Genomic DNA, 23,935 nt, shown 5'->3' with positions numbered 1-23,935 from the left:
AATATGTATTTTTACTACGAGGTCCCCATTTAGTACTGCGAGTAGGACTCCTGCATGGTTAAATCAACCACTGATGAGAAATAATGATTGCATTAAAACAATGAAAAAGTAATGATGATTCAATATATTTAAAGTTTTTATAAGTATAAAATATTCAGTATTATAATAATTATAGTATGGTAATATTTATGTACAGAAATAATCTTAACATTAAGAGATAAAAATACAATAAAATTTAAGAATTTGCGACTTGTTTCAATGGACCCTCGAGATATTGTGCCAAAGCGTTGGCCTTCTCCTTCAGCAGTCCGAAGCCGACGTTTTCTTTGGCGTAGAGACATAAAAGAAGATTGGCAACCTGCGTGATGACCAGTTTCCCATTGAGGCAGTCGATGAGAACCAACTGTAACCTGTCTTCTTTGAATGCGTTGCGTCCGTTTTTCTCATAGGCCGTCCAAACATTGCTGGCGATGGCCGCTGTGACTCTCGCGTCTTTGTCGTTGTATCCTGAATACGCCAACAGTGCTCCATCATGGTTTAACAGTCTGGAAATATAATAAATCATATGAAATAAAAATACATTCATGTAGGCCGTCATCTGGTGAACGATGAAATATCCTCGGGCTAGCACCAAATCCTGCATTCATTTATAAGCATATCCAAGGAGAGGGGATCATAAACAGCAGTGGTGAAAGGGTGGAGGTAGGCTGTAGAGACCTGACATAAATAGTGCACACTAAACATTGTCAATCATACATATTTGTTTTCATTGAACTGAGAATACAAATAATTGCAGATGGTTAGTTTTTAAAATTTAATTAAATCCTACCTAGACGAACAGACAGTCCCACGATGGCCGAGTGGCATAAGGGTTAGCTTATAATGTCATGGGTGCCAGGTTCGAACCCTGGGTCTGGCAAATACACATATTGTTTTTCAATTTGTGTTTGGAGTCAGAGTATGAACTTAATAGGTTGAGCAAGTGGCTAACATCCATTTCTTGTCAATACAAAAATCTGTGACCAAATGACTATATTAGGATCGAACATGTATTGAAGTGTGCTGGAAGGTGTATGAATGCAAATGATGCTCTAAGTATGGCGAAAAAGGATCTATATAGCTGAGAGCAAGTATTGCTCACGAGTAAAAAAGGGGATAGTGTACTGTCAGTTATGACGACTAGAGATACCAGATCCAATATTACATTTTGCTGAAAGTGCCAGAAGCCATGATGTTTTTGAATGTAGCCCATCGTCCTTATTAATATTGTCAGGGTTCCTATGAATTTTGATAGCCTCCTTCACTTATCGTGAAAATGTCCCTTATTCCAGCACAATATTTCGGTCTCAAAGTTAAATTTAAGACCTGTGTCCATCGAGTGATTGGCAATCGTTGAGATTGTGTAGTGTTTTACTCGATATGCCCTCTCGTGTTCACTCACACGCTTTTTTACCGTTTGTGCAGTTTGGTCAATATACTTTTTCGGACATCCGCAACAGTTTATCTGGTACACACCTGCCGATTCCAAAGACTGTGAGTTCTTTACAGGTCTTAAAATATTCCGGACTTTCGTCGATGTTGAGAATATTGTTTCGACCTTGTGTTTCCCTCAGTATCCTGGAAATAGCTTTGGTCATCACAACTGACCCAGTACACTATCACCCCCTTTATTTTGAGCAATGTTTGCTCTCAACTACAGAGATCTTTTTTCGACATACTTAAAGCGGCATTTGAATGTATACACCTTACATGCCGGTATCGGATATGTGAATACATAATACTATATAAAACCGCTCTAAGGAGGGATTTGTATAATTGTCTATTGACAAAATGTAACATGAGTCAGTTCAAATTTGAATCGTTACACCTCATTCTATAGTGCCAGTTATTAAAACTTGAATGTGATACATGACATGGCTACAAGGTCGAGATATAATATTCGGCATTATGATTACATATTATTATGGATTGAGACTGTCACATATTTAAAACCCGAGCATAGACGATACAATGCAGGAATAGGTTTTATAGATCAAAATTTTAATGACAGCTTATTAGAATCGCATGTTTAAATCCAAACTGATAATACCTTGCGTAAGTAAATATATAAAGCTATAATTTACTACATAAACTAGGTATAATGAAAAGATATCTGAGTTCTGTATAAAAATAACAGTCATGATGTAAAAAAAATCTGCTTATAAAATAAACTTAAAATTATCTATTTAATATCTTACAAAGTATTTTCAATTCCTCCTGTATTCGCTTGGCTTAAGACTTGCGTTAAAACTTTAGTTTTCAACATGATGTTGTATTTTAATCGCTAATCAAGATTTTATCAGAAAAAGCTTCGCTTTAGTTGTCACTTTGACATGATCAAAATTTATTGTCAAAACGAAAACGAATCGTACTTTTAAAAATGCCATATATATAAAATATTTTTCCTTAAATTTGGTGGGTATAGTCAATAATAATAATAATACTAGAACATAAAAATAATCTATAAGTAGGTAACTCGATGATAGTTTAGCATCCTACTAAAATAATGATGGTACCTATTCAATTTGATAAGATACACTATTATTATATAACTCAGTAAAAAAATCATTCAAATTAATTGTATTTCCCAGATATAAAATTTTAGCTATGCAAAAATATTTTGCTACAGCTGTCAAAATAAAGTGACGTACCTAGCATACTGTCACGACAGTTTAAATTAAACAAGTAAATTAACTTTAACACCTTTCCAGTACCTAACTAATAACAAATACCTAAGATTTATTTATTAGGGCTTTGGCCTGTCTGCAATATTTTATGATTTCAAACATGATTCTCTACCTACCTACTTGATAATTTGTTGGTAGGTATGCTGATCTGCTCGCCGTTCGTTTAATTGCTTAATATGTCTCCGAGAGTTTACGATATTATACCTAATATTATATTCTCAATAAAGTTGAAGACCTGATAACAGATGCGTCTTTTAAAATTAAGCTATATTGTTTAGTATAATAATATTATTGTTCGAAAAGCGACGAACTTTATAATATAGACGTTAAGGCTATACCTCAGCTGAGGCATGGTCAGTGACGTCCCGTAGAGGTAGGCAGATTAAGCGTCGCTTGAGGGCGGCAGTTACTGGTAGGGCGGCAAATCGAGGAGAATTAATATCTACCTAAACTTAGTAAAAACGAAAATATCTTTCCATTAAAAATTCAGCTTACTGGTTGGCAACATAATGTATTAATTAACATAAAAGGTTTAACAGGACTGTAATTTTTTGTTGGGTTCACGATGTCTAGGTTACTTCCGTTTCCCTTCGGCGTCCTTGGTGACCAGAAACGACACGAGCAGATTTGCGAATAATTACAGTTTATATTTTGATAGTAATGTATCCATACAACACATTTCTTAGATATTGGAGTCATGAAAGGATGATAAAAAATACTTTATAAAGATGGAGGCGGAACTTTGGCGCTGATCAGGGGCGGCATTCCGTATAGGGACGTCACTGGGCATGGTCGTAAAATATCGTGACTAGGCGATGCGCGGAATACGGGTCGCGGGTGCAATGACGGAAGCCGAACGAAATATAATTTGTCATAAAAGTTCAACATGCGTCCTTTTTATGTTGTGTTTATTATTATATTCGTAATAATAATAGTATATTCATTGATATGTTTTCTTTTTTAAGTACATACCTACGTAAAGTTTTTTAGTCATCTTTACACGATTTAAGAATATTTTCATCCGACGTCATGGCAAAACGAATCGACGTGCAGACGCCTCGACTATCGCTCTCCGAATGACAACGCGGCCGTAATTTCGTTCTACATACAGTTGAAAATTATTTGCCGTTTCACTCTTAAAGTTTACTGATTCATTCGTAGATCGTGAGCATTTAAATTATGTTTATGGTATAATCTCACCCCACGAGCAAGTATAAATAAATTATGGAGATGGCAGCACTAGCTCGACGAAGAATCTAGTCCTTGTCAAACATCTTTGGTTCTTCTAACCTTTTTGTTCCTTCCATCAGTCTTGAGTCTAGTTACAGTGTGTGAGAATCGTCAATGCGCCCGTTTGATTCGTGATTAGTGTGCAGTGCAGTAAATTGATCAACACCGTCGTCCCACGTTCTGTATCTTTGGTTGTAATTCCGAGCAGACAGCTATTTATATGCAAAATAGTTGGTAGTGCGCACTCAAAGTTTGCTCTCATACAAAGTGTTGTTTTAACCATCTGTTCGATAAATATCAATTGTTTGTGATTGTTTTCGATTCAGCTTTCGAATAAACCTAATTCTGTGTCAAGTTTTGTTTGTGTCGCTAAATTAAGTCAAAATGCCTGCCAGTGGGGCAGTTTACCAACCGACAACAGTGACATACGATCAACAACCCAGTGAATCGAGATGGCATTGCCCCATGTCATACTTCAGCCAAAGATTTAACAGCGGAGTAAACAGATCTAGGTTTATCCTATGGGGCACATTTGCCGCTGGGCTCATCATTCTCGCCGTTGGTAAGTCAATTAGTAACACGACAATCTTATTTCATAACATCTTTCTATCATTTACCATTTGCCAGAGCCTAAGGTTTTTTGTCGATTCGAATTTGACGTCTTCGCATAGTATTATGAAACTTGAACAAACTTTAATTGCTTTTTAAATACCTACCTATGTTACCTATATGATAACTTCAAAATTGACTATGATGTTGCGAGATACATACCTCTAATAATACAATAATTAGTATTTCGAACCCAGCAAACCTCTAATGGCCTGGGCTTATCATTGAGACGAAAATGATAGTATTCAGTACCTACTTAATATTATTTACATGGTTTCGTATATTATACGATAGACTGTAGTCGAAATACGTAATTTATTATCAGGTAGGTACTTACCCAATTCGTTGCTATATAATTATTCCTAAGAAACTTATTAGGACTAAAATATTAATGGATTATTTAAATTTGAGTCTGTGGATTCAGTGGGCGATTTGCCAGCATGGCCCCTACATCCTGAAGCGCCCCTCAGGCTAGAATCGTCGGCGGGCCCCCCTAACTTATCGCAAAGGTTAATTAAAGACAGTGTGACGATCTACATTGCACAATCACATATTTTTTAAATGTTAATTCGCTTGAAGTGAAATAGCGCCGCAGGCGACATTTTTTACTTTTATTGCAATTTTGTGATGTATGTTAATCTCACTTGGCTGGTCGATCCGCCGATTGTCAGTGCGCATAGGACTAGGGCCTCCCGTAATCAAAATTCTCGAAAAATATGACAATATCGATCCTGCAAGATTATGGATGACAAAGAAAGTATATTTATGTAGTAAAAAATGGTAATTTATTAGTGAGTGCAGTCATTATAACATCTCATCAGTGAAAATGTTGACGTCTCTAAACGTGCATTGATTAGTCGTAAAGCACTTCCGACTTATGTCTCAATAGTCAGACGTAAATAATAAACAGCTGTACTTAAGTAAAAAAAATATGTCATCGACCTCGCAGATTATGATCGTAGTATAAAGCAATTTAAGGCTAAACCAAGAGATATCACGGAGAGTTGAGGCCTTCGAGATGTGACTGTACCTATAGCAAATATTGAAGTTCTCAATCGAATGGGAAATGACTGATAAATTCTGCATAGTGTGAAAACCAGAAAACTACAGTACCTCGGTCACACTATGAGAGGACAAAGGTAAAGCATTCTCCAACTTGTCATCCAAGGAAAGATCGATGATAAGCATAGCAGAGGACGACGCCGCATTTAGTGGCTTTAAGAACCTCCGTGATTAGTACGAGTGCAGAATATGAAAAGGCAAAGATCGCCCTGGTGGTGGCCGACCTTCGTTAGGGGATGATACGATAAGAAGTATAACATTATTATGTTCCTTATTATCTATATAGGTTGGAATAAATGTTTTAAAAAAGTAAATTATCTGTGAGATTCAAGAGAGTGAAATGGAGGCATATTTAATTAAGTAGGTAGGCAGTTATTCGTATTAAGCAAGTGGGCATGATGTGGCATAATGTTGAAATTACTTAAATTTATTAAAATCTCGCAATTAATTAAGTATACATACTCAGCATACTCACTGTGAACGTCATTTTATTCATTATGTTTTCTCCACATTCCTTCTTTTCACTCTTAGTTTGAATAAGTAAAATAAATTAATTCGCATTGTCACTTTCATTGCTGTGTGAATGATAATGCCATCTAACTAGGCAAGTTAATGTTCTAAATACGACAATTTCTTCATCGCAGTACATGTCCACTCCTTAGATGGAGCTTATTATGGGGACTATGAGACTCCTCCAAGAAATCTGGTCGGTCGCCAGCCTTCTTGCGTCTTCTCAGGTCACGTTATGCCAGGTTGAGGCTCTTTTGAGACATCCTTAGTACCTACGACGACAAAATACATCCCTAGATGTGACGAGCGTCATGTTTAGCTATCTTATCTCGTCATTACTTTTAAACGACTCATAACATCCGTTGCAAGTATCTGTTTTAGAATCTCAGCCTACGGTTATATGCATCTGTGAGGTGCAATGGCATGTCACCGTAAATCATCACCGTCGGAATGCAATTAGTATTAAACAGGTTGTTTCTCTCAGACGTTCAACATTGAGTCGAATGCTCCATTCAAATGGCGAGCTCCTGGCGAAGTGCCATCATTCGTGTTGTGCACCCCTAGGTATCTAAAAATGTCGAAATTTGCATTGATCTGTCCTTTTTGCTGATCCAAAGGTCTTTCAATAACGTAGTATATTCTTGGGTTTTCACTGTGTATCCTTCTTCCTTCTTTACTCGACGTTTCGGGCTCATTGCAGAGGCCATTATCAAGAACAACCGTGAAAGCCTCAAACATTATATAATCATTCAACAACGTTGGTTTTCTTCGCCCACAGAACAGATTAATAAGTAAGTATTTGTGTTACCTGTTCTACATTCTTCGATTGTAATATTATTTAGTTCTGAATGTTGGCACTTTATAGTTATACACACTGTGGTGTTTGTCTTTATTATATATTTATCTAGTAAGAATGGCAAGAGTCATGGACGAAATTTATTGCAAATTTTCAATTGCTTCACCATGCAAAGGCCAACACCAAGATGGCGACATTAGTTTTTTTCCATGCGCTAACTACCTACTTATACAGAGTTCCAATAAATAAGTAAGTAGGATGAATTCTTGGGGTAGGTACTCTCTTCTATCGAAAGTTGGTGGTAAAACTGCAGTACATTTCGTCTCTGTTATTGAGCCAATTTATGAGTCTGCAAAGCCTTTTTAACATCATCTACATAGACATCCACCTGCCTTCAAGCTGTTATTACATGATACGTAGCAACATGTTGGGAAATGTGTACGAAGTATGCAACTTTCCTGAGCTTGATGACCGGCTCGGTTCTCTCGACTTTTTGCTTGTCTTTAAATCACTTTGTTTCAATGAAAGCACATCCCGAAAGCAGCATACACTCTTTTATTTCAGACTCCACGAATCAACTTCGTAGATCATTTTACTCTAAATGTATGTTAACAGGGACTATTATTTCTAACCATTATTATACGAATGGCGAAGAGTCAGTCAGTGATAAACGTTTATTTAACTTTTACCTTGACTTGTAATTTTGATTCCCACAGTGAAGTAGTGTCCAGGGTTGCGGGTTCGAATCCCGCTTATGGGAAAAAATACATTTTGTAGGTATTTAAGTAAATGTGTGTTTGATTAAGAGCATTAATCTTCTGTACTAAACCATTTCCCATTGATATGATTTTGTAGACTGCGGGAAAGATGGTAATCTGATGATGCCTGGTCAGGATAATTTGGTAGATATTCTATGACTTTTGTCCAGTATGAAGTCTGGCGTTACCGTGATGCAAAATGACACATCTTCTGTTGGCTGGGGTGGCCCTATTTCTTCAATCGATTGGTTTAGCCTGTCCACGTATTACGTATGAAAACAACTAACACTGCTAAACTACTAAATTTGTCTACCAATGCTACGGATGTATACAGTGTATTTTACTATAATATAGAAAAACAGGGATAAGTAAATCTGAAAATTGAAAATAATAATTTAAACATTAACGAGAAAAGGAGTGAGTCGAAGTAACAACGCTGTATTAGTAAATTTCTCGCAGAAACATAATATTTAATTGGCCTTTCTAAGATGTCCAAAACTCAGTCATATTTTGCCTTTCTTGAAATGTAGTGATTTTAGACTTAACTCTCTTTTTCTTTCGAACACATGTTTTTATTATTGTTTCAGTTTAGGTACCTACTTACTCATCTTTTACCTTCGTCCAACTGATCATTTGTTCTAAAAGACCAGTTTAATCTAAAAGTAAATTGATATTAAAGTTTATAATTGTGTGTTGTGCGAGGCAGGTGTCATTATTTTCTTACTTCCTTCCGCTTTCATTATTTGCATATAAACAGTGGCGGTTTTAAAAAAATGTTATTTCTACCGCAATTCATTAGTTTTCCAAGTACTTATTGCCTATGTATAATACGAGGGTGGGTCAATAAGTCCTTAGAAAAGCCGACAGGTGGCGCGACTAGTACTGTAAGCGGTTTGTTTTCATGCAGCGGCACTACCGATTCAGTATGCTGCGATGTTTCAATCAGATTGGTCGGGTTGTTGTGTGTTTCTCGTACATTTAAAAAAATGTGGAAAATGGAAAAATGGAAAATGGAGAAAATTGAGTTTAGAGCTGTTATTAAACATTTTAATATAAAAGGGTTAACAGCAAAGGAAATAAAAAATGAGTTGGATTTAGTTCACGGCACATCTGCTCCTTCACTTGCAACTATTTATAACTGGTTAAATGAATTTAAACGTGGTCGTATATCAACAAAGGATGAACCACGCTCAGGACGTCCTGTAGAGGTGACTACACCAGAAATGATCAATAAAATCCACGATATGGTGTTAAGTGACCGAAGATTAAAGTTGAGTGAGATAATTGAGGTTACAGGGATCTCAAAAGGTAGCGTCATTCCTTTTTTACATGACAAATTGGGCATGAAAAAAATTTCTGCAAGATGGGTGCCGCGTTTGCTCACAGTCGACAATAAATGCAATAGGGTGGTGGCCTCTAAAGCCCTGTTGTCGCTCATGCAACGCAATCCGGATGAATTTTTTCGTCGCTTTGTGACTGTAGATGAAACATGGATACACCACTATACTCCCGAGACGAAAGAACAGTCAAAGCAGTGGATTGCGAAGGCAAACCATGTCCAAAGAAGGCGAAAACCGTAAAATCAGCTGGTAAGGTTATGGCTACTGTATTTTGGGATGCACGTGAAATTATTTTCGTTGAATATTTGGAAAAAGGAAAAACAATAACAGGGGATTATTATGCATCTTTATTGGACCAGCTAAAAAACAAAATTGAAGAAAAACGGCCTCATTTAAACAGGAAAAAAATCCTCTTTCACCAGGACAATGCCCGTGTTCACACATGTTTACGATCAATGGCTAAAATTGAAGAATTGAAGTTCGAATTGGTCGACCACCCACCGTATTCGCCAGATTTAGCCCCCAGTGACTTTTTCCTTTTCCCAAACTTAAAAAAATGGCTAAGTGGACAACGTTTTTTTTCAAATGAAGAAGTCATCGATCGGACAAATGCTTATTTTGAGGACCTTCCGAAAACTTATTTTTCTGACGGTTTAAAAAAAATTGAGAAACGTCTAACCAAGTGTATTGAGCTCCAAGGAGATTATGTTGAGAAATAAAAAAAAATACAAAAATCAAAACTGTTTTAATGCTTTTTTCTAAGGAATTATTGACCCACCCTCGTATGTACTAAGTGTGTGCAATCACGTTATCATGTTAGTATCGCGTTTCCCGTTTAAATACTTTTTTTGTGGAACTAGGTGTACGTATGCAGTTCAATATAATGAATACAAGTTACAAGGTCTATCTTTTAACATATTCACGGTCGGTATCTCACTATCCACTTCTCACTGGCGAGTGGCGAGTCATACAAACTTGTGGTTTTCGTGTAGGGTTCTAAAAACCGGTTTTCGTTTCGCCATTTACCGGTATTTTTATAATTTCTTCTTAACTTCAAAAATTATGGTTGTATACTTAACGCGTTAATTAACGAGTAATTGAAATAGCATTTATTTATTCGGTAAAATTCTATATTACAATATTGAGTGACATAATTTTCTAACCCTTTCTATCATAAATCAACAAATTTTAACAAATCCCCTCCACCATGACATCATACATAGACAACCACTATTATAATATAATTTTGTTGAATGTAATCAAAACGAAGTAGATATTAAAATATTATTAAACAAAAACCTGTTAAAAACCTATTCGTGAGGCGGCCAAAATCCACATAGGACTGTAGGGGAAATTAAAAAAAAATCTTTACGCGCTGTAGACAGAAAAAAAATTGGTATGGTGAATCCGGCTGATGTGTAAGGAAAACACCGTCACAACCGACTTATAAAAACATTTGATCTGCAATTGAAAGCCCTGTCCAATCTTTTAACTATATTTCTAGACCCAAACGATAAATGAAGTAGGGAGTAAGATCGTGGTAACGCGCGTGTTTGAACATGAAACGTTTTAAAAAAAATCGCTTCTCGATACTCCCTACTTCATTTATCGTTTGTCAATTTATGGCTACAGTCGTATGTTGTAGCTTAGCCACTGGGAAATGCCAATAGAAATGGCGTATTTCAAACAAATACTACCTTATTCTTAGGTCAATAATTATTATAAAGCAAACATTATTCGTAGAATGTTTATCACATTTGAATGGTCAAAGACATAGCTATAATCAGTATCTTTAAAATTATCTTTAAATGTGTAAATCTTGCCCATTTTTTGAATAATAATATGCCTAATTCTTGTCAAATTTGGGATCACAGAGATTATCAATATAATTTTTTATTGTAAATATTTCACTATAATAATGTCGACATAAATTTTACTAATAGTTTTATAAATGCTTTTAAAAATTAATAAATATAAAAAATATTCTAAAACATTAGAGCGAGAGGTTTAAAAGAATACTATTTTATGTAATAAAAATACTTTATGCAGTCATCAAATGTTTTAAAATAAATATAAAGGATAATAAGGCTTCAAAATTATGTAAATAGATTATCTACAACGTTTAAGGAATGTCCAGGATCATGCTTTGAAAATAGCATAAAAGCTTCATTTTGACGTACGCTGAGCATGTCCCCCCTTAAAGAATTAAATATTTAAAAATAATTTTGTTTCATAACCATCATTACATATATACATAAGTAGTAAGTAATCTTTTTGTTTAACTCATTTAAAATTTTAATAATGTATTTAGGAGTCACTTACATAATATCATTATTATTTATTAATATTCTTGTCGAAATACCGATGCTGTAAACCCTGCTCTCGTGGCAATCGCGGTCTCGTAAAAAACGGCCTTCCTTTTTTTCATTTCCATTGCCGTTTTCTACAATAATCTTGCGCCTTCTGTGCGGTCATTGCCTGGTTCAAAAACGATTGTTAGTTCATGATTGTCTGCTCCTGTGCTGTGGTCGTTGCCTTGCCGGTGGACTGGCCAATAATGCACCTACCTCGTCATATTTATGTAGATACCATCCATGTCTCCAAGCAAACGAATATTTTTATCCGTAGTCCAAACGTCCGTATCAAAACGTCGGTTCGGGAACATTGAAAATTGTCCAAACATTTAATGAATACAGTTACAGAAAATTGCGTTCCATGAATAAACAGAAGACTGTGAATAAACAATGTGAAGAAACAGAACAGTAATAAACAGAACTATCAAAATTTAGAACAGTGGAAAATTATAACACAGGTACGTTGGAAAGCCTCAATTAAACGGGACTCAACTCGGTGTTGCCGGCAAGCTATATCTCGTCTTAATATAATATATATGTTCAAAATGTTTGGGTGACTACAATGAAATAATGAGTTTAATACTTTTATTATTCTGTTCTGAATTTCCATAGTTCTGAATTGTCATAAGTCCGTATACACTCTGTAGGTATATAGTAGTAAACGGCTTTTCTCTGTATACTTGAACATTTTATATTTCTTTCCGAACACGGTCACCCTCGCAGGAATGGGAATTTCTAATGACTAGATCTGCTGTACCTACAGATGTTCTTAGTATGGACTAGACGTTATTAACTCATTCGCAGCTGACTAGATAATGACTTTTTAATTACCATCTTTAAAATGCATGTTAATTACATCGATCGGCCGCCTGGTCATTACGCGCCAGGTGCGTCTTCAGCGTCCAAAGTATTAACATAGATACTCCAGATGGTCACATCTTTAAATACAATACTTAGGACTGGGGGGGGGGGGGTGTATACAGTAACGGATATGGTAGTTCGCTATCAGAATGGGAATTGTTTGAGCAGCTCGATGCAAAATTCTGGGACTTACTACTGATGTACTCAAGGCGTAGACCGTAGAGTCCGTATGTAGAGCTACACTACCGTAGATAGTAGTGTAAAGTAGATATTATGCCTAGCTTCGAAAATATAAGGTTGCGGCGGATACTGTGTAGGGCGGACAGATAAAAGAGTGGATCGTACAGCAAATTGTCACATTTAAGATGGATATGTGACTCGACTACGTTCTACTCATGCATCAAGAGAGTCCCAACCTGGCATGCCTTTTCTTCAAGCCTTCAGAGATTCCTTCGTCCTGGATAACATCCACTGGGTATTATATACGGTTACGAAATTCTTCAATATGGACTGAGAAAATAAGAAGAATTAGTAGTAAGTACTGTGACTGTTTATCAGAAAATGAATAGTCACCGACTGATAACTACTTATAGATAACGTTTAGTAATACTGATTGAAGTTTCTCATTATAACTCAATACTTATAGTTTTACAGCCAATTAAATTAATTAAACCGTTTAATTTTCTTTTCACCTATTACTTAGAAGGTAGTGCAGTAACCACGGAATAATCTAACGAGTGATATGAATATTAATTCTAATCATTATAATATATCTGTACAATATCCATGTTAGGTAGGTACTTGTACTCAATCTTTATTGGAATTAAATGTTATATTATATTATGTGGTTTGCTTTGCCCACGCTTGTGCCAGACGACTGCCGTGCAACAAGTTACTTCTGTCACAATGCCTGAATTGCTTCGGAAGGTAGTGCCAGTGTTGCCATCTTTTCAAAGTGGAATAATAGTAAGTACAGAGCCTCCAAAATTATAGTATTTGGGGAAAGAATATAGTACGCGTTGTCATCTGTTGAAAATGTATAGGTTTTTTGTTTCTCAGAAAAAAAACTAACGGAGAATTTGAGAAACTCCGAGACCCCTTTTTATTAAGGTACTTCTACCAACCAAAAATGCTTACCGAAGAATTCAAGAAATTTCATTTTAACCCAAAGTCAAGAGATTTTTTTACGTTTTTCGAGCAATTTTTTCCGTAAGTTATCCAAATCTTCTTATATTGCGAAATTATAGTACTTACTTACTTTGCACCAATTTATCGAACGAAAATATGGAAATTTTAGTACTTTTTACATATTTTTTGTGATATTCAAATTATGGTATTTTGGGCGTACTATATAATATCGTCGGTGTTTTGTAAAAAGGGCGAATCAACCATTTTGGCGAAATCGAGATTTTAATGAAAATACAATATGTACCCCACTAGCTTTGTTGTGTAAAAACGGCGAATTTGTATCTCCACAGGAAAGTACTTAAAAACGATAATCAACTAAAATTAAATTAATTAAAATTACGAAATAAAAAGCGAATGTGACATATTAGGCCTTTTAAAATATTATATAATAATACCTATTATAATGACAGTATTTTTTCTAAGCTTTATTATAAACTTGTTAGATATTTATAATCATCTACAGGTAAAAAACAAATAAATGTCAAAAGTTAAAAATCCTCCTGTAGAATAGCATTTTGGTTAATTCGCCCTTTTTACAAAACACCGACGATATATTTTATATCGTACATAATACAAATACTATAATTGTAATACGGTTGGCAACACTGGGTAGTGCTGTAAAATATTGCTTGTGACTCGCGAGTGAAATTTGGCTCGCTGAAAATTATATTTTTCGAAAAAAAAAACAGCGTGTGACGCAGTTTTATAACGTAGTTTGCCCTGCGTAAGTACTTGTACAATGTTTTCATATATCTAAGTAGGTACCTGTTCTACTAGCTGAGTCATATATAGGTACTTCACATTGGCATAATATTACACGCCCAAGGTTGATTGAAACAACATTATTTGTTCGCATGTCATAAAATTAAAATTTTTCAAATAACATTTTTACTTTTTTACTAACATGAGTAAGTAATTCTATGATCCAGATTACATTCAAGAACGTTTTTTCTTCTTTCTGTGCCCTTTTCGATATCGGACGTTGCCAATGATTTGGCCATATTTTCTTTGTCGGTTTCTGCTCTAATCAGGGATGGAATGGTGAGCAGTGACCTAAAACCGGTATTTGCCATTCTTGAGCCAGGATGTTCTTCCTCGGACAGGGTCTCGCTTACTTTTGTAAATTTTTGAGAATTTTCGGCAATTGACCATATACTGATATAACGCGCAAGTTGTTACTAAATTCGAAATATTGTACTACAGATGGGTGGCGAGTTGCAGAAAACATTAAGGCTATACCTCAGTTGAGGTATGGTCTAAAGCAGGGGGGGGCAAACTTTTTGGATGGAGGGCCAAATTCGAAATGAGCGGCGGGCCGCAAGCAAAATACCATTTTTAGATATACACTATTTATTATCACGAAAAATAAACATTACAAAAAAAATATTGAGAAGAATGAAGTGGTGTACATTTTTTAAATTCAGGTGTTAATTTTGTAGTTGATTTTCTCAAAACTGCTTGTAAATGGGCATCGGGGATATTTCACCGTAAAGAATTTTTATTGAGGTTCATGATCGAAAATGTTTGTTCATATATATAGGTTGATCCAAAAATAACGAACATTTTTCTTGCATAATCTTCAAGTTGGTCGAATTTGTCTGAATTAAGGGCATTGTAAAATTTGGAGATTTCTTCACGACAATGCAATTCTCTTAAATCAGTGTCACACTGCAGATCAATAATCTCAAGTTGTAGCTCTATCGGTACACTATCAATATCTATTGAAAATGGAATTCGCGTACTATTGCTAAACTTGTCTCAATTTTTCGGAAGTCACCAAATCTTTGTGAAAAATCGTCATTCAGGGCTTTAATAATTTTACCATATTCTTCAAATTTATATTCTGGTAGGTATATTCAGCAACTTCAAAGTTGGAAAGTGGTCCGCGTTGTTATTTCATATTTGTCGAAGGAATAACTTGAGTTGTAATTGAAATCCATTCAAACTTTTTACCTTATCTTAGGCATTATATTTTTTCCTTGCAACGCAGAGTTAACAGTATTTAAATGTGTCACGATGTTCAACGTAGAAAATAGTGGTTACATAGTGTGAGACGAGACGCAAGAAAGACGTACTGAGATAATACATTTTTACGAAACAGCAAAAATTCTTCAAATTGTAATCTATTGTCAATATTTTTTAAAAGATTATAAAAAAGTTATTCGTAATCAGAAGTACAATTAATGATGGCGGGCCGCAAAAAATACCCGGCGGGCCACATGCGGCCCGCGGGCCGCAGTTTGCCCCCCCCCTGGTCTAAAGAGATCGTGGCTAGGCGATGCGCGGATTGTGCAAATGACGCGTGCCGAACGAAATCTAATTTGTCATATAAATCCAACATGCGTCCATTTAATGTTCTGTTTATTGTTCTATTAGTAACAATAATAATATATTCATTGACATGTTTTCTTTTTAAAGTAAATGGGTAACGTTTTTAGTCATCTTTACACGATTTAAGAATTAATACCCCCGTCGCCATCACGAAACAAATTGACGTATTCACACCTCGACGTTCGCTCTCGAGTGCCAGCGAGTCCAAAATTTCGTCGCGCCTATAGTTGAAAATTATTTGCCGTTTCACTGAAGTATCGCCTTAACTATAATCGACGTGCGTGCTACGGGTTTAAAAAATAAATTAGAATCAGCATTTTTAGCTTCGAACAAGCGCTTTTCTCCTAAACACATTTGGACGTATTTCTGCAAACAAGATCCAACCCTCGCGTGTAACATGTTGAGAAATTTCAATATTTGAGTTAAGATTGATTTAAAATGATATGTGATTATTTGATTTTATTAAAGTATCCCATCAGATATTTAAATTAAATAATCACAAATCATATTTTTTAAATCAATCATCCCTAACACACGCGTGACGGTTCGATCTTGTTTGCAGAAATACGTCCATTTTCAGTTATGTCAATGGTTTTGAGACTTTTTCGTTTCGCAGCGTCCTTAGTGCCTAAAATTTTCCAACGGCGTAAAATACGAGTTAGTGAGATGGGTGAGCATGTTGCACTGAGGTTGATTGGTGGACTGGAAACTGGAGAGTACTGACGGGTATTGATCAGTAAAAGTTACTTGTGGTGGAGATCAAAACCCACCTGGGGAGTAACGACGGTGAAGAAGAAAAATCCGAGCTTAAGTTTACTACCACCTTTCTTATTTCACACTTCAATATCGGAACAATATAATATGTGGCTGTTAAGATCCGCCATAAATGGTGCACACTAAACTTTGTCAGTCATTCATATTTGTTTTTATTGAAATAACACTACACTTTACAAATGGTGTTGAACAAACCCTGCGAAAACCAAGCTACAATAGATAATATTCTAAAAATACTCATCTAAGTATCTATAAAATATCTAAAATTATGCAATTAAATCATATATAATTTTGAATATTTTATAGATAGAATAATATTTTTATCTATTATGGTTTGGTGGGGGCAGGGCTTAATGAATTTAAAAAAGTGAACCAATAAAATATGTTATAAATGTATTCTTAATCCAACAAAAACAAACAAGTATGAATGAAAAAGTGTGTACAATTTTATCGTGTCCCCCAAAATATACCAAAACTATTATGGTTTGGTTCAGGCAGGGTTTAATTGATTTTTAAAAACTAACCAATACCAACTGTAAATTGTAGTCTTAGTTCAATAAAAACAAATACGTATGACTAACAAAGTTTAATGTGTAATTTTTATGTCGGATCTCAACAGCCTACCTCCACCCTTCGCCACTGAATTGTACCTACTGTATGCCCGGCCATAGGATAGTCGTTACCAATGCGTAAATACCCTGCCAATCCTTTCTTATGCCCAATCGCGGTGTAACTACGTACCAACTAATAATTATTCGGTTCGCTGCCCTTTGTAAGATGAAAAGGCACTATTCATTCACGCTACATTTATCTTCTTATGCAAGCTTGGATTGTAGCTATTGTACGTGTATATAATTTCACATTAATTAAAACAACATTGACTCTACTTTACTGTATCTAAAATGCATCCAGGTAAAAACATGTTGAACAAATCGGTTACCGTTCCAACACCGAAACTAAACAACGTTGCAGGTGAATAATTATTAATAGTGATTGAATGGGTGACCACCACCGCCATCTTTATATTAATAAAGCCTGAGCATAACTTTTTGCACAAGCAACGAGTGGTCCACCGCCATACTATTTATTGATAAAAAATTTGCAAGCAGAGTTTGGTATTCTATAATGACTGAAGAGTATAAATAAGTTATTAGTTATTGTCGTTTAGAATCGACTGTCACATTGACAAACGTCCTAGTCACTAGCTAGTGTATTATGATATTATTATACACAGAAGTTTACTTACGTAGATCGTCCCTTCCAATTATTATTAATAACACATAACCACTAAATCAGATGAACTCCAAGGTCTCCAAGATACGTTAAAATAATCTGAAACTAAGAATATTCCGACAAGTGAACACGACAGACGCGTCAGTATGAGCACTCTTTAGACAATGACAGGTCATTCATAGAGAACGGGAGGGGCGAAAGGTAGGACCAGTCGTGAAATGTATCGGCTTTCCTCTTCAGTCGGCAATGGTGACCACACATCTATGCCGTTGGCCGTAGGCCTGGGTTAAGACGGAATGATATCAGTTCCTGCGTTTTTATTCAGTACCTATGTAAACGCCCACTGCTGGATAATGGATATAGATGATTATTATGATTCTCGTTGCGCGCTATAAGAAGAAAGAAAGTGTGTAATGTCGTTTTTCTTGGTGTTTAAAATGCTATCAGGCTGATGCTCCCATCCCGTAGCACATTTTGAACCTTTAAACGAACATTGTCGGTTAGCAAAATCTGCCGAAATCACCAGATGAGGTCACCTCACACGTACCGCACTGCATCGATACCCGTATGACTCAATGAACGTTTTTTATCATTTTCTACATGCCCACACATCTTAGGCTCATGTCAAAAACTCGTGTTTTTTGTTTTTAGCGGTTGGGACTATGTATTTTCCATAAGAATGTTGTCTATTATCTATGGATGTAATATTGCAAGTAATTTTAACGAAAGCATACGTAGAAACTGTTAAAATTAATTGAAATTGGTATGAATAATAATTCAAAATACTAATACATTAGAGTTGGCACTCTCCATCATTGAATTTGCAGAGATGGTGATCGTTCAAAATATTCTGCAAAATGACGAAACCATAGACTAGATTTGTCGCTGTAACAGCCTGACAGTACGCGACGTGCATCATAATATAATCACAGCTTTAATCACATACATATTGTTGTTTTGAAATAGGTATAACGATGTCACGCGTGTCTTGATAATATGTTATAAATTATTCCTGTTTTTTCCATAATGTGCAATGTAATTCCCGGCGCCCACCATGTCGGGTCGGCTAATCTTAATAATTATGTTCACCTGTTTTTTAATTCCTCCATCGGTCAGTTCAATAAACCTTATCTTTACGCCTCTTCTTGCCTATTTTACCAAATAAGTAAGACCAACTTTAATAAAAAATATTTTTTATATGCTTATATTATATGGTCAGTTTTCTGCGTCATCGGCTTAAAAAAGAAGCGGATCCAACTCCTATGAAATTCACTCCTTTTATGAACTCAAAGCGTACTTTTTAGAGTCGTAACCTTGATATGGAATGAGAGCGGTAAAACCTTATTGAAGAATTATTTCCAGTTTGATTTTCGTTTAGACACTTCCTTGAGACATGGCACGGTGTAAGTAATACAATATTATATGCAATTATTTATGGGGAACCCGCTGCTAAAGCACATACATACTCCGATAATATCAGATGCAAAGACTGCTCGTTGGAGTGAGGTAACTTATCATGATTTACTCATTCTTCTAATATTACATACAATGTATCAGTGGCGAAGACTCCATACTAGGCGATTATTTGAAGCCTACCTTCTTAAGAAAAATAGTTTTTAATTGCATATTGATTTATTTATATAATCACTTGATTATATTATATTCTATAAAATAATTTATTTTGCCAACGAGAGATGCCGTATGTGTAGGAATGTATTACACAGATAATAACAAAACAATCTACAAACGTTTTAAAAAATATACCACAGCGCGCCATCTGTCTTGACGTAAATAAAGGTCGGATTATGTTTCAAATAATTCTCAATTTTTTTCATATGGACTTTACGTCACGTAGCCCCGCCCAGTCTATTGAGTTGTATGAACTGATGTAAGCTCCGATCGCAGAGCCTAAAACTAAATAATTAATAATTAGATAATTTAAAAAAAATAATTTGTATGTCGTTTAATCGAATATTAATAAATATAGACTGTTTTTAAAAATAAAAAGAACTTTTATCTAATGATGTTTGATGTGTATAAATGATTTGAAAAAATACGTAATTTAAACTGATCGCTTAATTTTATGTTCTCAGTGAGTTTTTGAAATTTCATTAAATTACTTAGTGTGTCGTTGCCATTAGTGCGTTCCTATTCATTAGTAGTAAGTAATATCGTATTATCTTATTATTTCTCGTAAGTATACCTGACAAGCGTGTTCTTTTTATCAGATCTCCACAGCCTACCTCTTTCCAAAAGTCACCCTTCGCCACTGCAATGTATAATACCTATGTGAGTAGGTAGGTATAATACTGAAACCAAATGAATCACTACATTTCGTGATAAAACTTATCACTCGGGATAAAAATAAAATAACAAGCTATGTTCCGAACGGAGTGTACAATAAAAACCTCAGTCTTGAATAACTAAACTCTTTTAACCTATTATCTACTACAGTGTAGCCGAGTTATGTAACCCTCTATTTCAGGGTTGATATTCAAAATATTATTTGTGGAAAAAATAGTTTTTAAAAATATTAAAAAATGATGATGTTTTAGATACCACTCACGTAACATAGTACCTACACATTAGCTTTATCATTTTTCTTCAATTACGCCATACTTACATTTCGGTCCACCAATTTTAAAACTGTCTGCCAGAATTACTACTAGCTTCACCAAGTTTTTGTTTATTATTTGGTGCAGTCATTTTTTATGGGTAGAAATGATATTATTCGTTATTCTATTAATTAGTTTGGTTATTTGCGCACAAATTGACACTAGAATTGCTCCGATCAGATGAGGCATTCTCTCGCTACAGTGGTCTCAAGCATTCCAAATCGATCAACATTAGAGGTTGAACTGATGAGGTTAGTGCGATAATATTATGATTAGGTATTTGATGCATAAAGTCTAAGGACCGACCTATGCAATTATATATTTAAATTCAACGTAATGCTTATTCTTGAAGAGTATTTGCCTGCTATTTTTTATACAATGTGATCAGTCATTTATTATTATGGGTATTTTTCACTCTTCAAACGCGTGCCTTGCAAAATCATCTCGCGTGCCATAGGTTCGCAACCACTGAGCTATACTTCAGCTGGGGCACGGTCTAAAACGATCGTGACTGCGCAACGCGAAGATTGTGCAAACGACGCGTGCAGAACAAAACATAATTTGTCATAAAAATTCAACATGCGTCCATTTAGTGTTATGTTTATTGTTCTATTTGTAATAATAATAATATATATTCATTGACATGTTTTCTTTTTCAAATAATTGGGTAACGTGTTTTAGTCATCTTTACACGATTTAAGAATTAATTCCCCCGACGCCATCACAAAACAAATTGACGTGTTCACAGCTCGACTTTCGCTCTCCGATTGGCAGCCAGTCCGAAATTTCGTCGCACCTATAGTTGAAAATTATTTGCCGTTTCACTGAAGTATGCTCTTAATACAAAGGTTTGTGCGGACTGAGCTGACATTTCCCAATTCATAAACATGTAGGATACCTACTGTAATTTTTTGAGTTTAATTTTTATATCTTTAGGCCTTTTATTTGTTATAAATACTTAGTTAGCTAATTAACCATCTTTGACGTCATTTAAGTACTGTGATTGTATCTATCTACAATTTAAAATCAATTAATAGAGGTAATCATATGTTCCTATGTAATTATTTCTTCTGTGGGAATTTAGTTAGCTGTGTATCTACTTACAAGTGATCGAATCTTGCTTATGCAGGAAATCATTGATGATTATGAATATTTTTGATCATTTTCTTATAAAATTGATTTGTCAAAGTGCTAACTACTTACAGTACGTTTGTCAACAAATATTAGTTGATTAAAATATAAATATATGCATTACTTACGTCAAACCGCATTCCTTCAGGTACTAGCATGCGCATGCGTAGTGTTTACCGATAAACGAATACATTATTATCAATGAAAACATTTAATTTGTATGTATAATGAATATTATGACCATGATTTATGATGATTTCACTTAAAATTTGAAAATATTAAATATTTAGATATATATTTCGTTTATAAACTTAAGAGCGTACATAAGTGAAACGGCAAATAATTTTCAACACTATGTGGAACGAAATTTTGGCCGCGTTGCCATTCGGAGAGGGATAGTAGACCTGTTCGCACATCAATATCTTTTGTGATGGAGTCGGATGAATATATTCTTAAATCGTGTAAAGATGACTGAAAAACGTTCTGCATGTACTTGAAAAAGAAAACATGTCAATGAATATACTATTATTATTACGAATATAATAATAAACATAACATAAAAAGGACGCTTGTTGAACTTTTATGACCGATCTTTTTAGACCATGCCTCAGCTGAGACCTTAAGTTTTATAAGTATTTAATTAATAAATAGATTCCACAAAAATGAATGTTTTATTTTTCCCCTGGCTGTTCTGTTTTGTCACCGTTCTGTTTTGTCACCGTTCTGTTTTGTCATGTTCTGTTTTGTCATGGAACCGTTTATTTACTTTTAAAATTTGTTAGATTTAATATTCGTCTTGATTTATCTAGCTATCTGTCTGTAACGCACAATAGAAAACATGTGTACATATGTAAGAGAGAGCGAGACGGAGAGAAGAAGTGTTTAAATGGGTAATATGTGAGACAACATATACGTAAACGCAAAATTCTAAATTTGAAAAATAAACTGATACGCAAATGAAAACAATCGTTTATTTTAATCGGTCTTAAAAGAAAACAAATTACAGGATACTCTAGTTTGACAGATGCTTACATTGCATATTATCTAGCATACCGCCACATCAATAATGTTGACAGGTGGCAATGCTGCCTGATATTATTTTTCTAGTATTTAATAATAACAAATAATTTTGTAACGGTTTTACGTAAAAATGTGTTTCTATTTAATATGTACCTATTGATTAATTAAAACACTTTAAAATCTAAATTATCGAAAAATTATTTCAGATTGCAAGCATCGTATTCTCCCGCTAGTAGGTAGGTACACCCGGTAGACGGGCATTCACCTTGGTAGTGTGACTAGCATCACATCAACCTGAATCTATCCACTGCTGGATGTAGGCCTCTCCAAGCTGATTCCACTTGTATCGATTCTGTGCGTTGCGTTGCCACGTACTTCCGCAGAACTTTATCATTTCATCAATCCAGCGGCCTCTAGGTCTACCTTGCGGACGTTTTTTACCTCTTGGATACAACTGGATGACTAAATTGTCCAACGATTGTCGCTTTTTCGAGCTTATGTGCCAGCCCATTTTCATTTTAGGTTTTTAACGAACTCTTATTACATCGCAAACCCTTGTCTGTTTCCTTATCCGCTCATTCGTCTTTTTGTCCTTTCGAGTTATGCCCAGCATGCATCTTTAGAGAGATCCAGTGTAACTATACAATTTGTATAATTCAATCGTAACAGGGTATATTTAAAAGGGTGCGAATTAAAGTCTGCTTTAGTCACATTCCTTGCTTATAATTATTGTGTCGTATCCTGGACTAAGCCTCTTGAAAAAAAATGACACTCACTTTTTTGTCGGGTCTGCCGAATGGCATAATCTATTCAAACGCCATTTACAATAAAGGTGATATTGCTATAAATTCCCGATGCTTTTTGTCGGGTCTGCCGAATGGTTCGGTTCGAACGGGTTGGCTCAAATGAACATTGACACTAGAAACACTGTTCTAACCCCATTACAATAAAGGTGATATTCCTATAAATTCCCGATGCGTGATATCGCGTAATGGAAATTGCGTGACGTCTACCTATACATGTGCGAATGTCGCTACTGTACTGAGTGCGTTGTCCATTGATCATGTAATTGGTCGTATCTGACACAAGAGCCCAGACTCCAAAGTCTTTGAGAGGGCGCAATAATAATATCCTTCACGGGCGCCGCATTGCCGACATCTTGTCTAGGAACCTCTCACCAATAGTTTACGGCAGTAAGTATTTCATGGTTCTTCGATCAACTAATTAACTAGGCCAGAATTTTCCAATGATTAATTTTATGAATGTCTGCGATGACGCGGTCTGCTTGGCCTTCCGTCAAATCGTTGGAACGTTTCGTTTTCAAGATCTGACTTTCATTTCGATTAGTCTGTTTTTTTGTTTTGTTTTGTTTTGTCTTTATTCTTTTTATTTTTATT

General features: G+C 35.2%; 2 protein-coding genes across 2 annotated transcripts in view; one reads left to right on the top strand and one right to left on the bottom strand.

Moving 5' to 3' along the window:
• Positions 1 to 107: 107 nt before the first annotated feature.
• On the bottom strand, positions 108 to 2,395 carry Lamtor2 (Late endosomal/lysosomal adaptor, MAPK and MTOR activator 2). The gene is made up of 2 exons (XM_085949985.1): positions 2,238 to 2,395; positions 108 to 545 (listed from the first exon to the last, which is right to left on the bottom strand). The coding sequence occupies exons 1-2, from the start codon at positions 2,303 to 2,305 to the stop codon at positions 236 to 238; spliced, it is 378 nt and encodes a 125-aa protein (XP_085806111.1). The 5' UTR covers positions 2,306 to 2,395; the 3' UTR covers positions 108 to 235.
• Positions 2,396 to 3,984: 1,589 nt separating this feature from the next.
• LOC147070046 (uncharacterized) overlaps positions 3,985 to 23,935 on the top strand; it is a 71,532-nt gene continuing 51,581 nt past the window's right edge. The window contains exon 1 of the mRNA XM_085949997.1: positions 3,985 to 4,518. Within this exon, the coding sequence (XP_085806123.1) occupies positions 4,341 to 4,518 (178 nt within the window). The 5' untranslated portion in view covers positions 3,985 to 4,340. The remainder of the gene's footprint in view (positions 4,519 to 23,935) is intronic.

The sequence above is a fragment of the Rhyacophila brunnea genome, unplaced genomic scaffold, assembly GCF_057557595.1.
Source record: "Rhyacophila brunnea isolate RB1 unplaced genomic scaffold, BYU_Rbru_1.0 scaffold_22, whole genome shotgun sequence".
Taxonomy (NCBI): domain Eukaryota; kingdom Metazoa; phylum Arthropoda; class Insecta; order Trichoptera; family Rhyacophilidae; genus Rhyacophila; species Rhyacophila brunnea.
The sequence above is the reverse complement of the archived record's forward strand: the minus strand, read 5'-3'. Positions and strand labels throughout refer to the sequence as shown.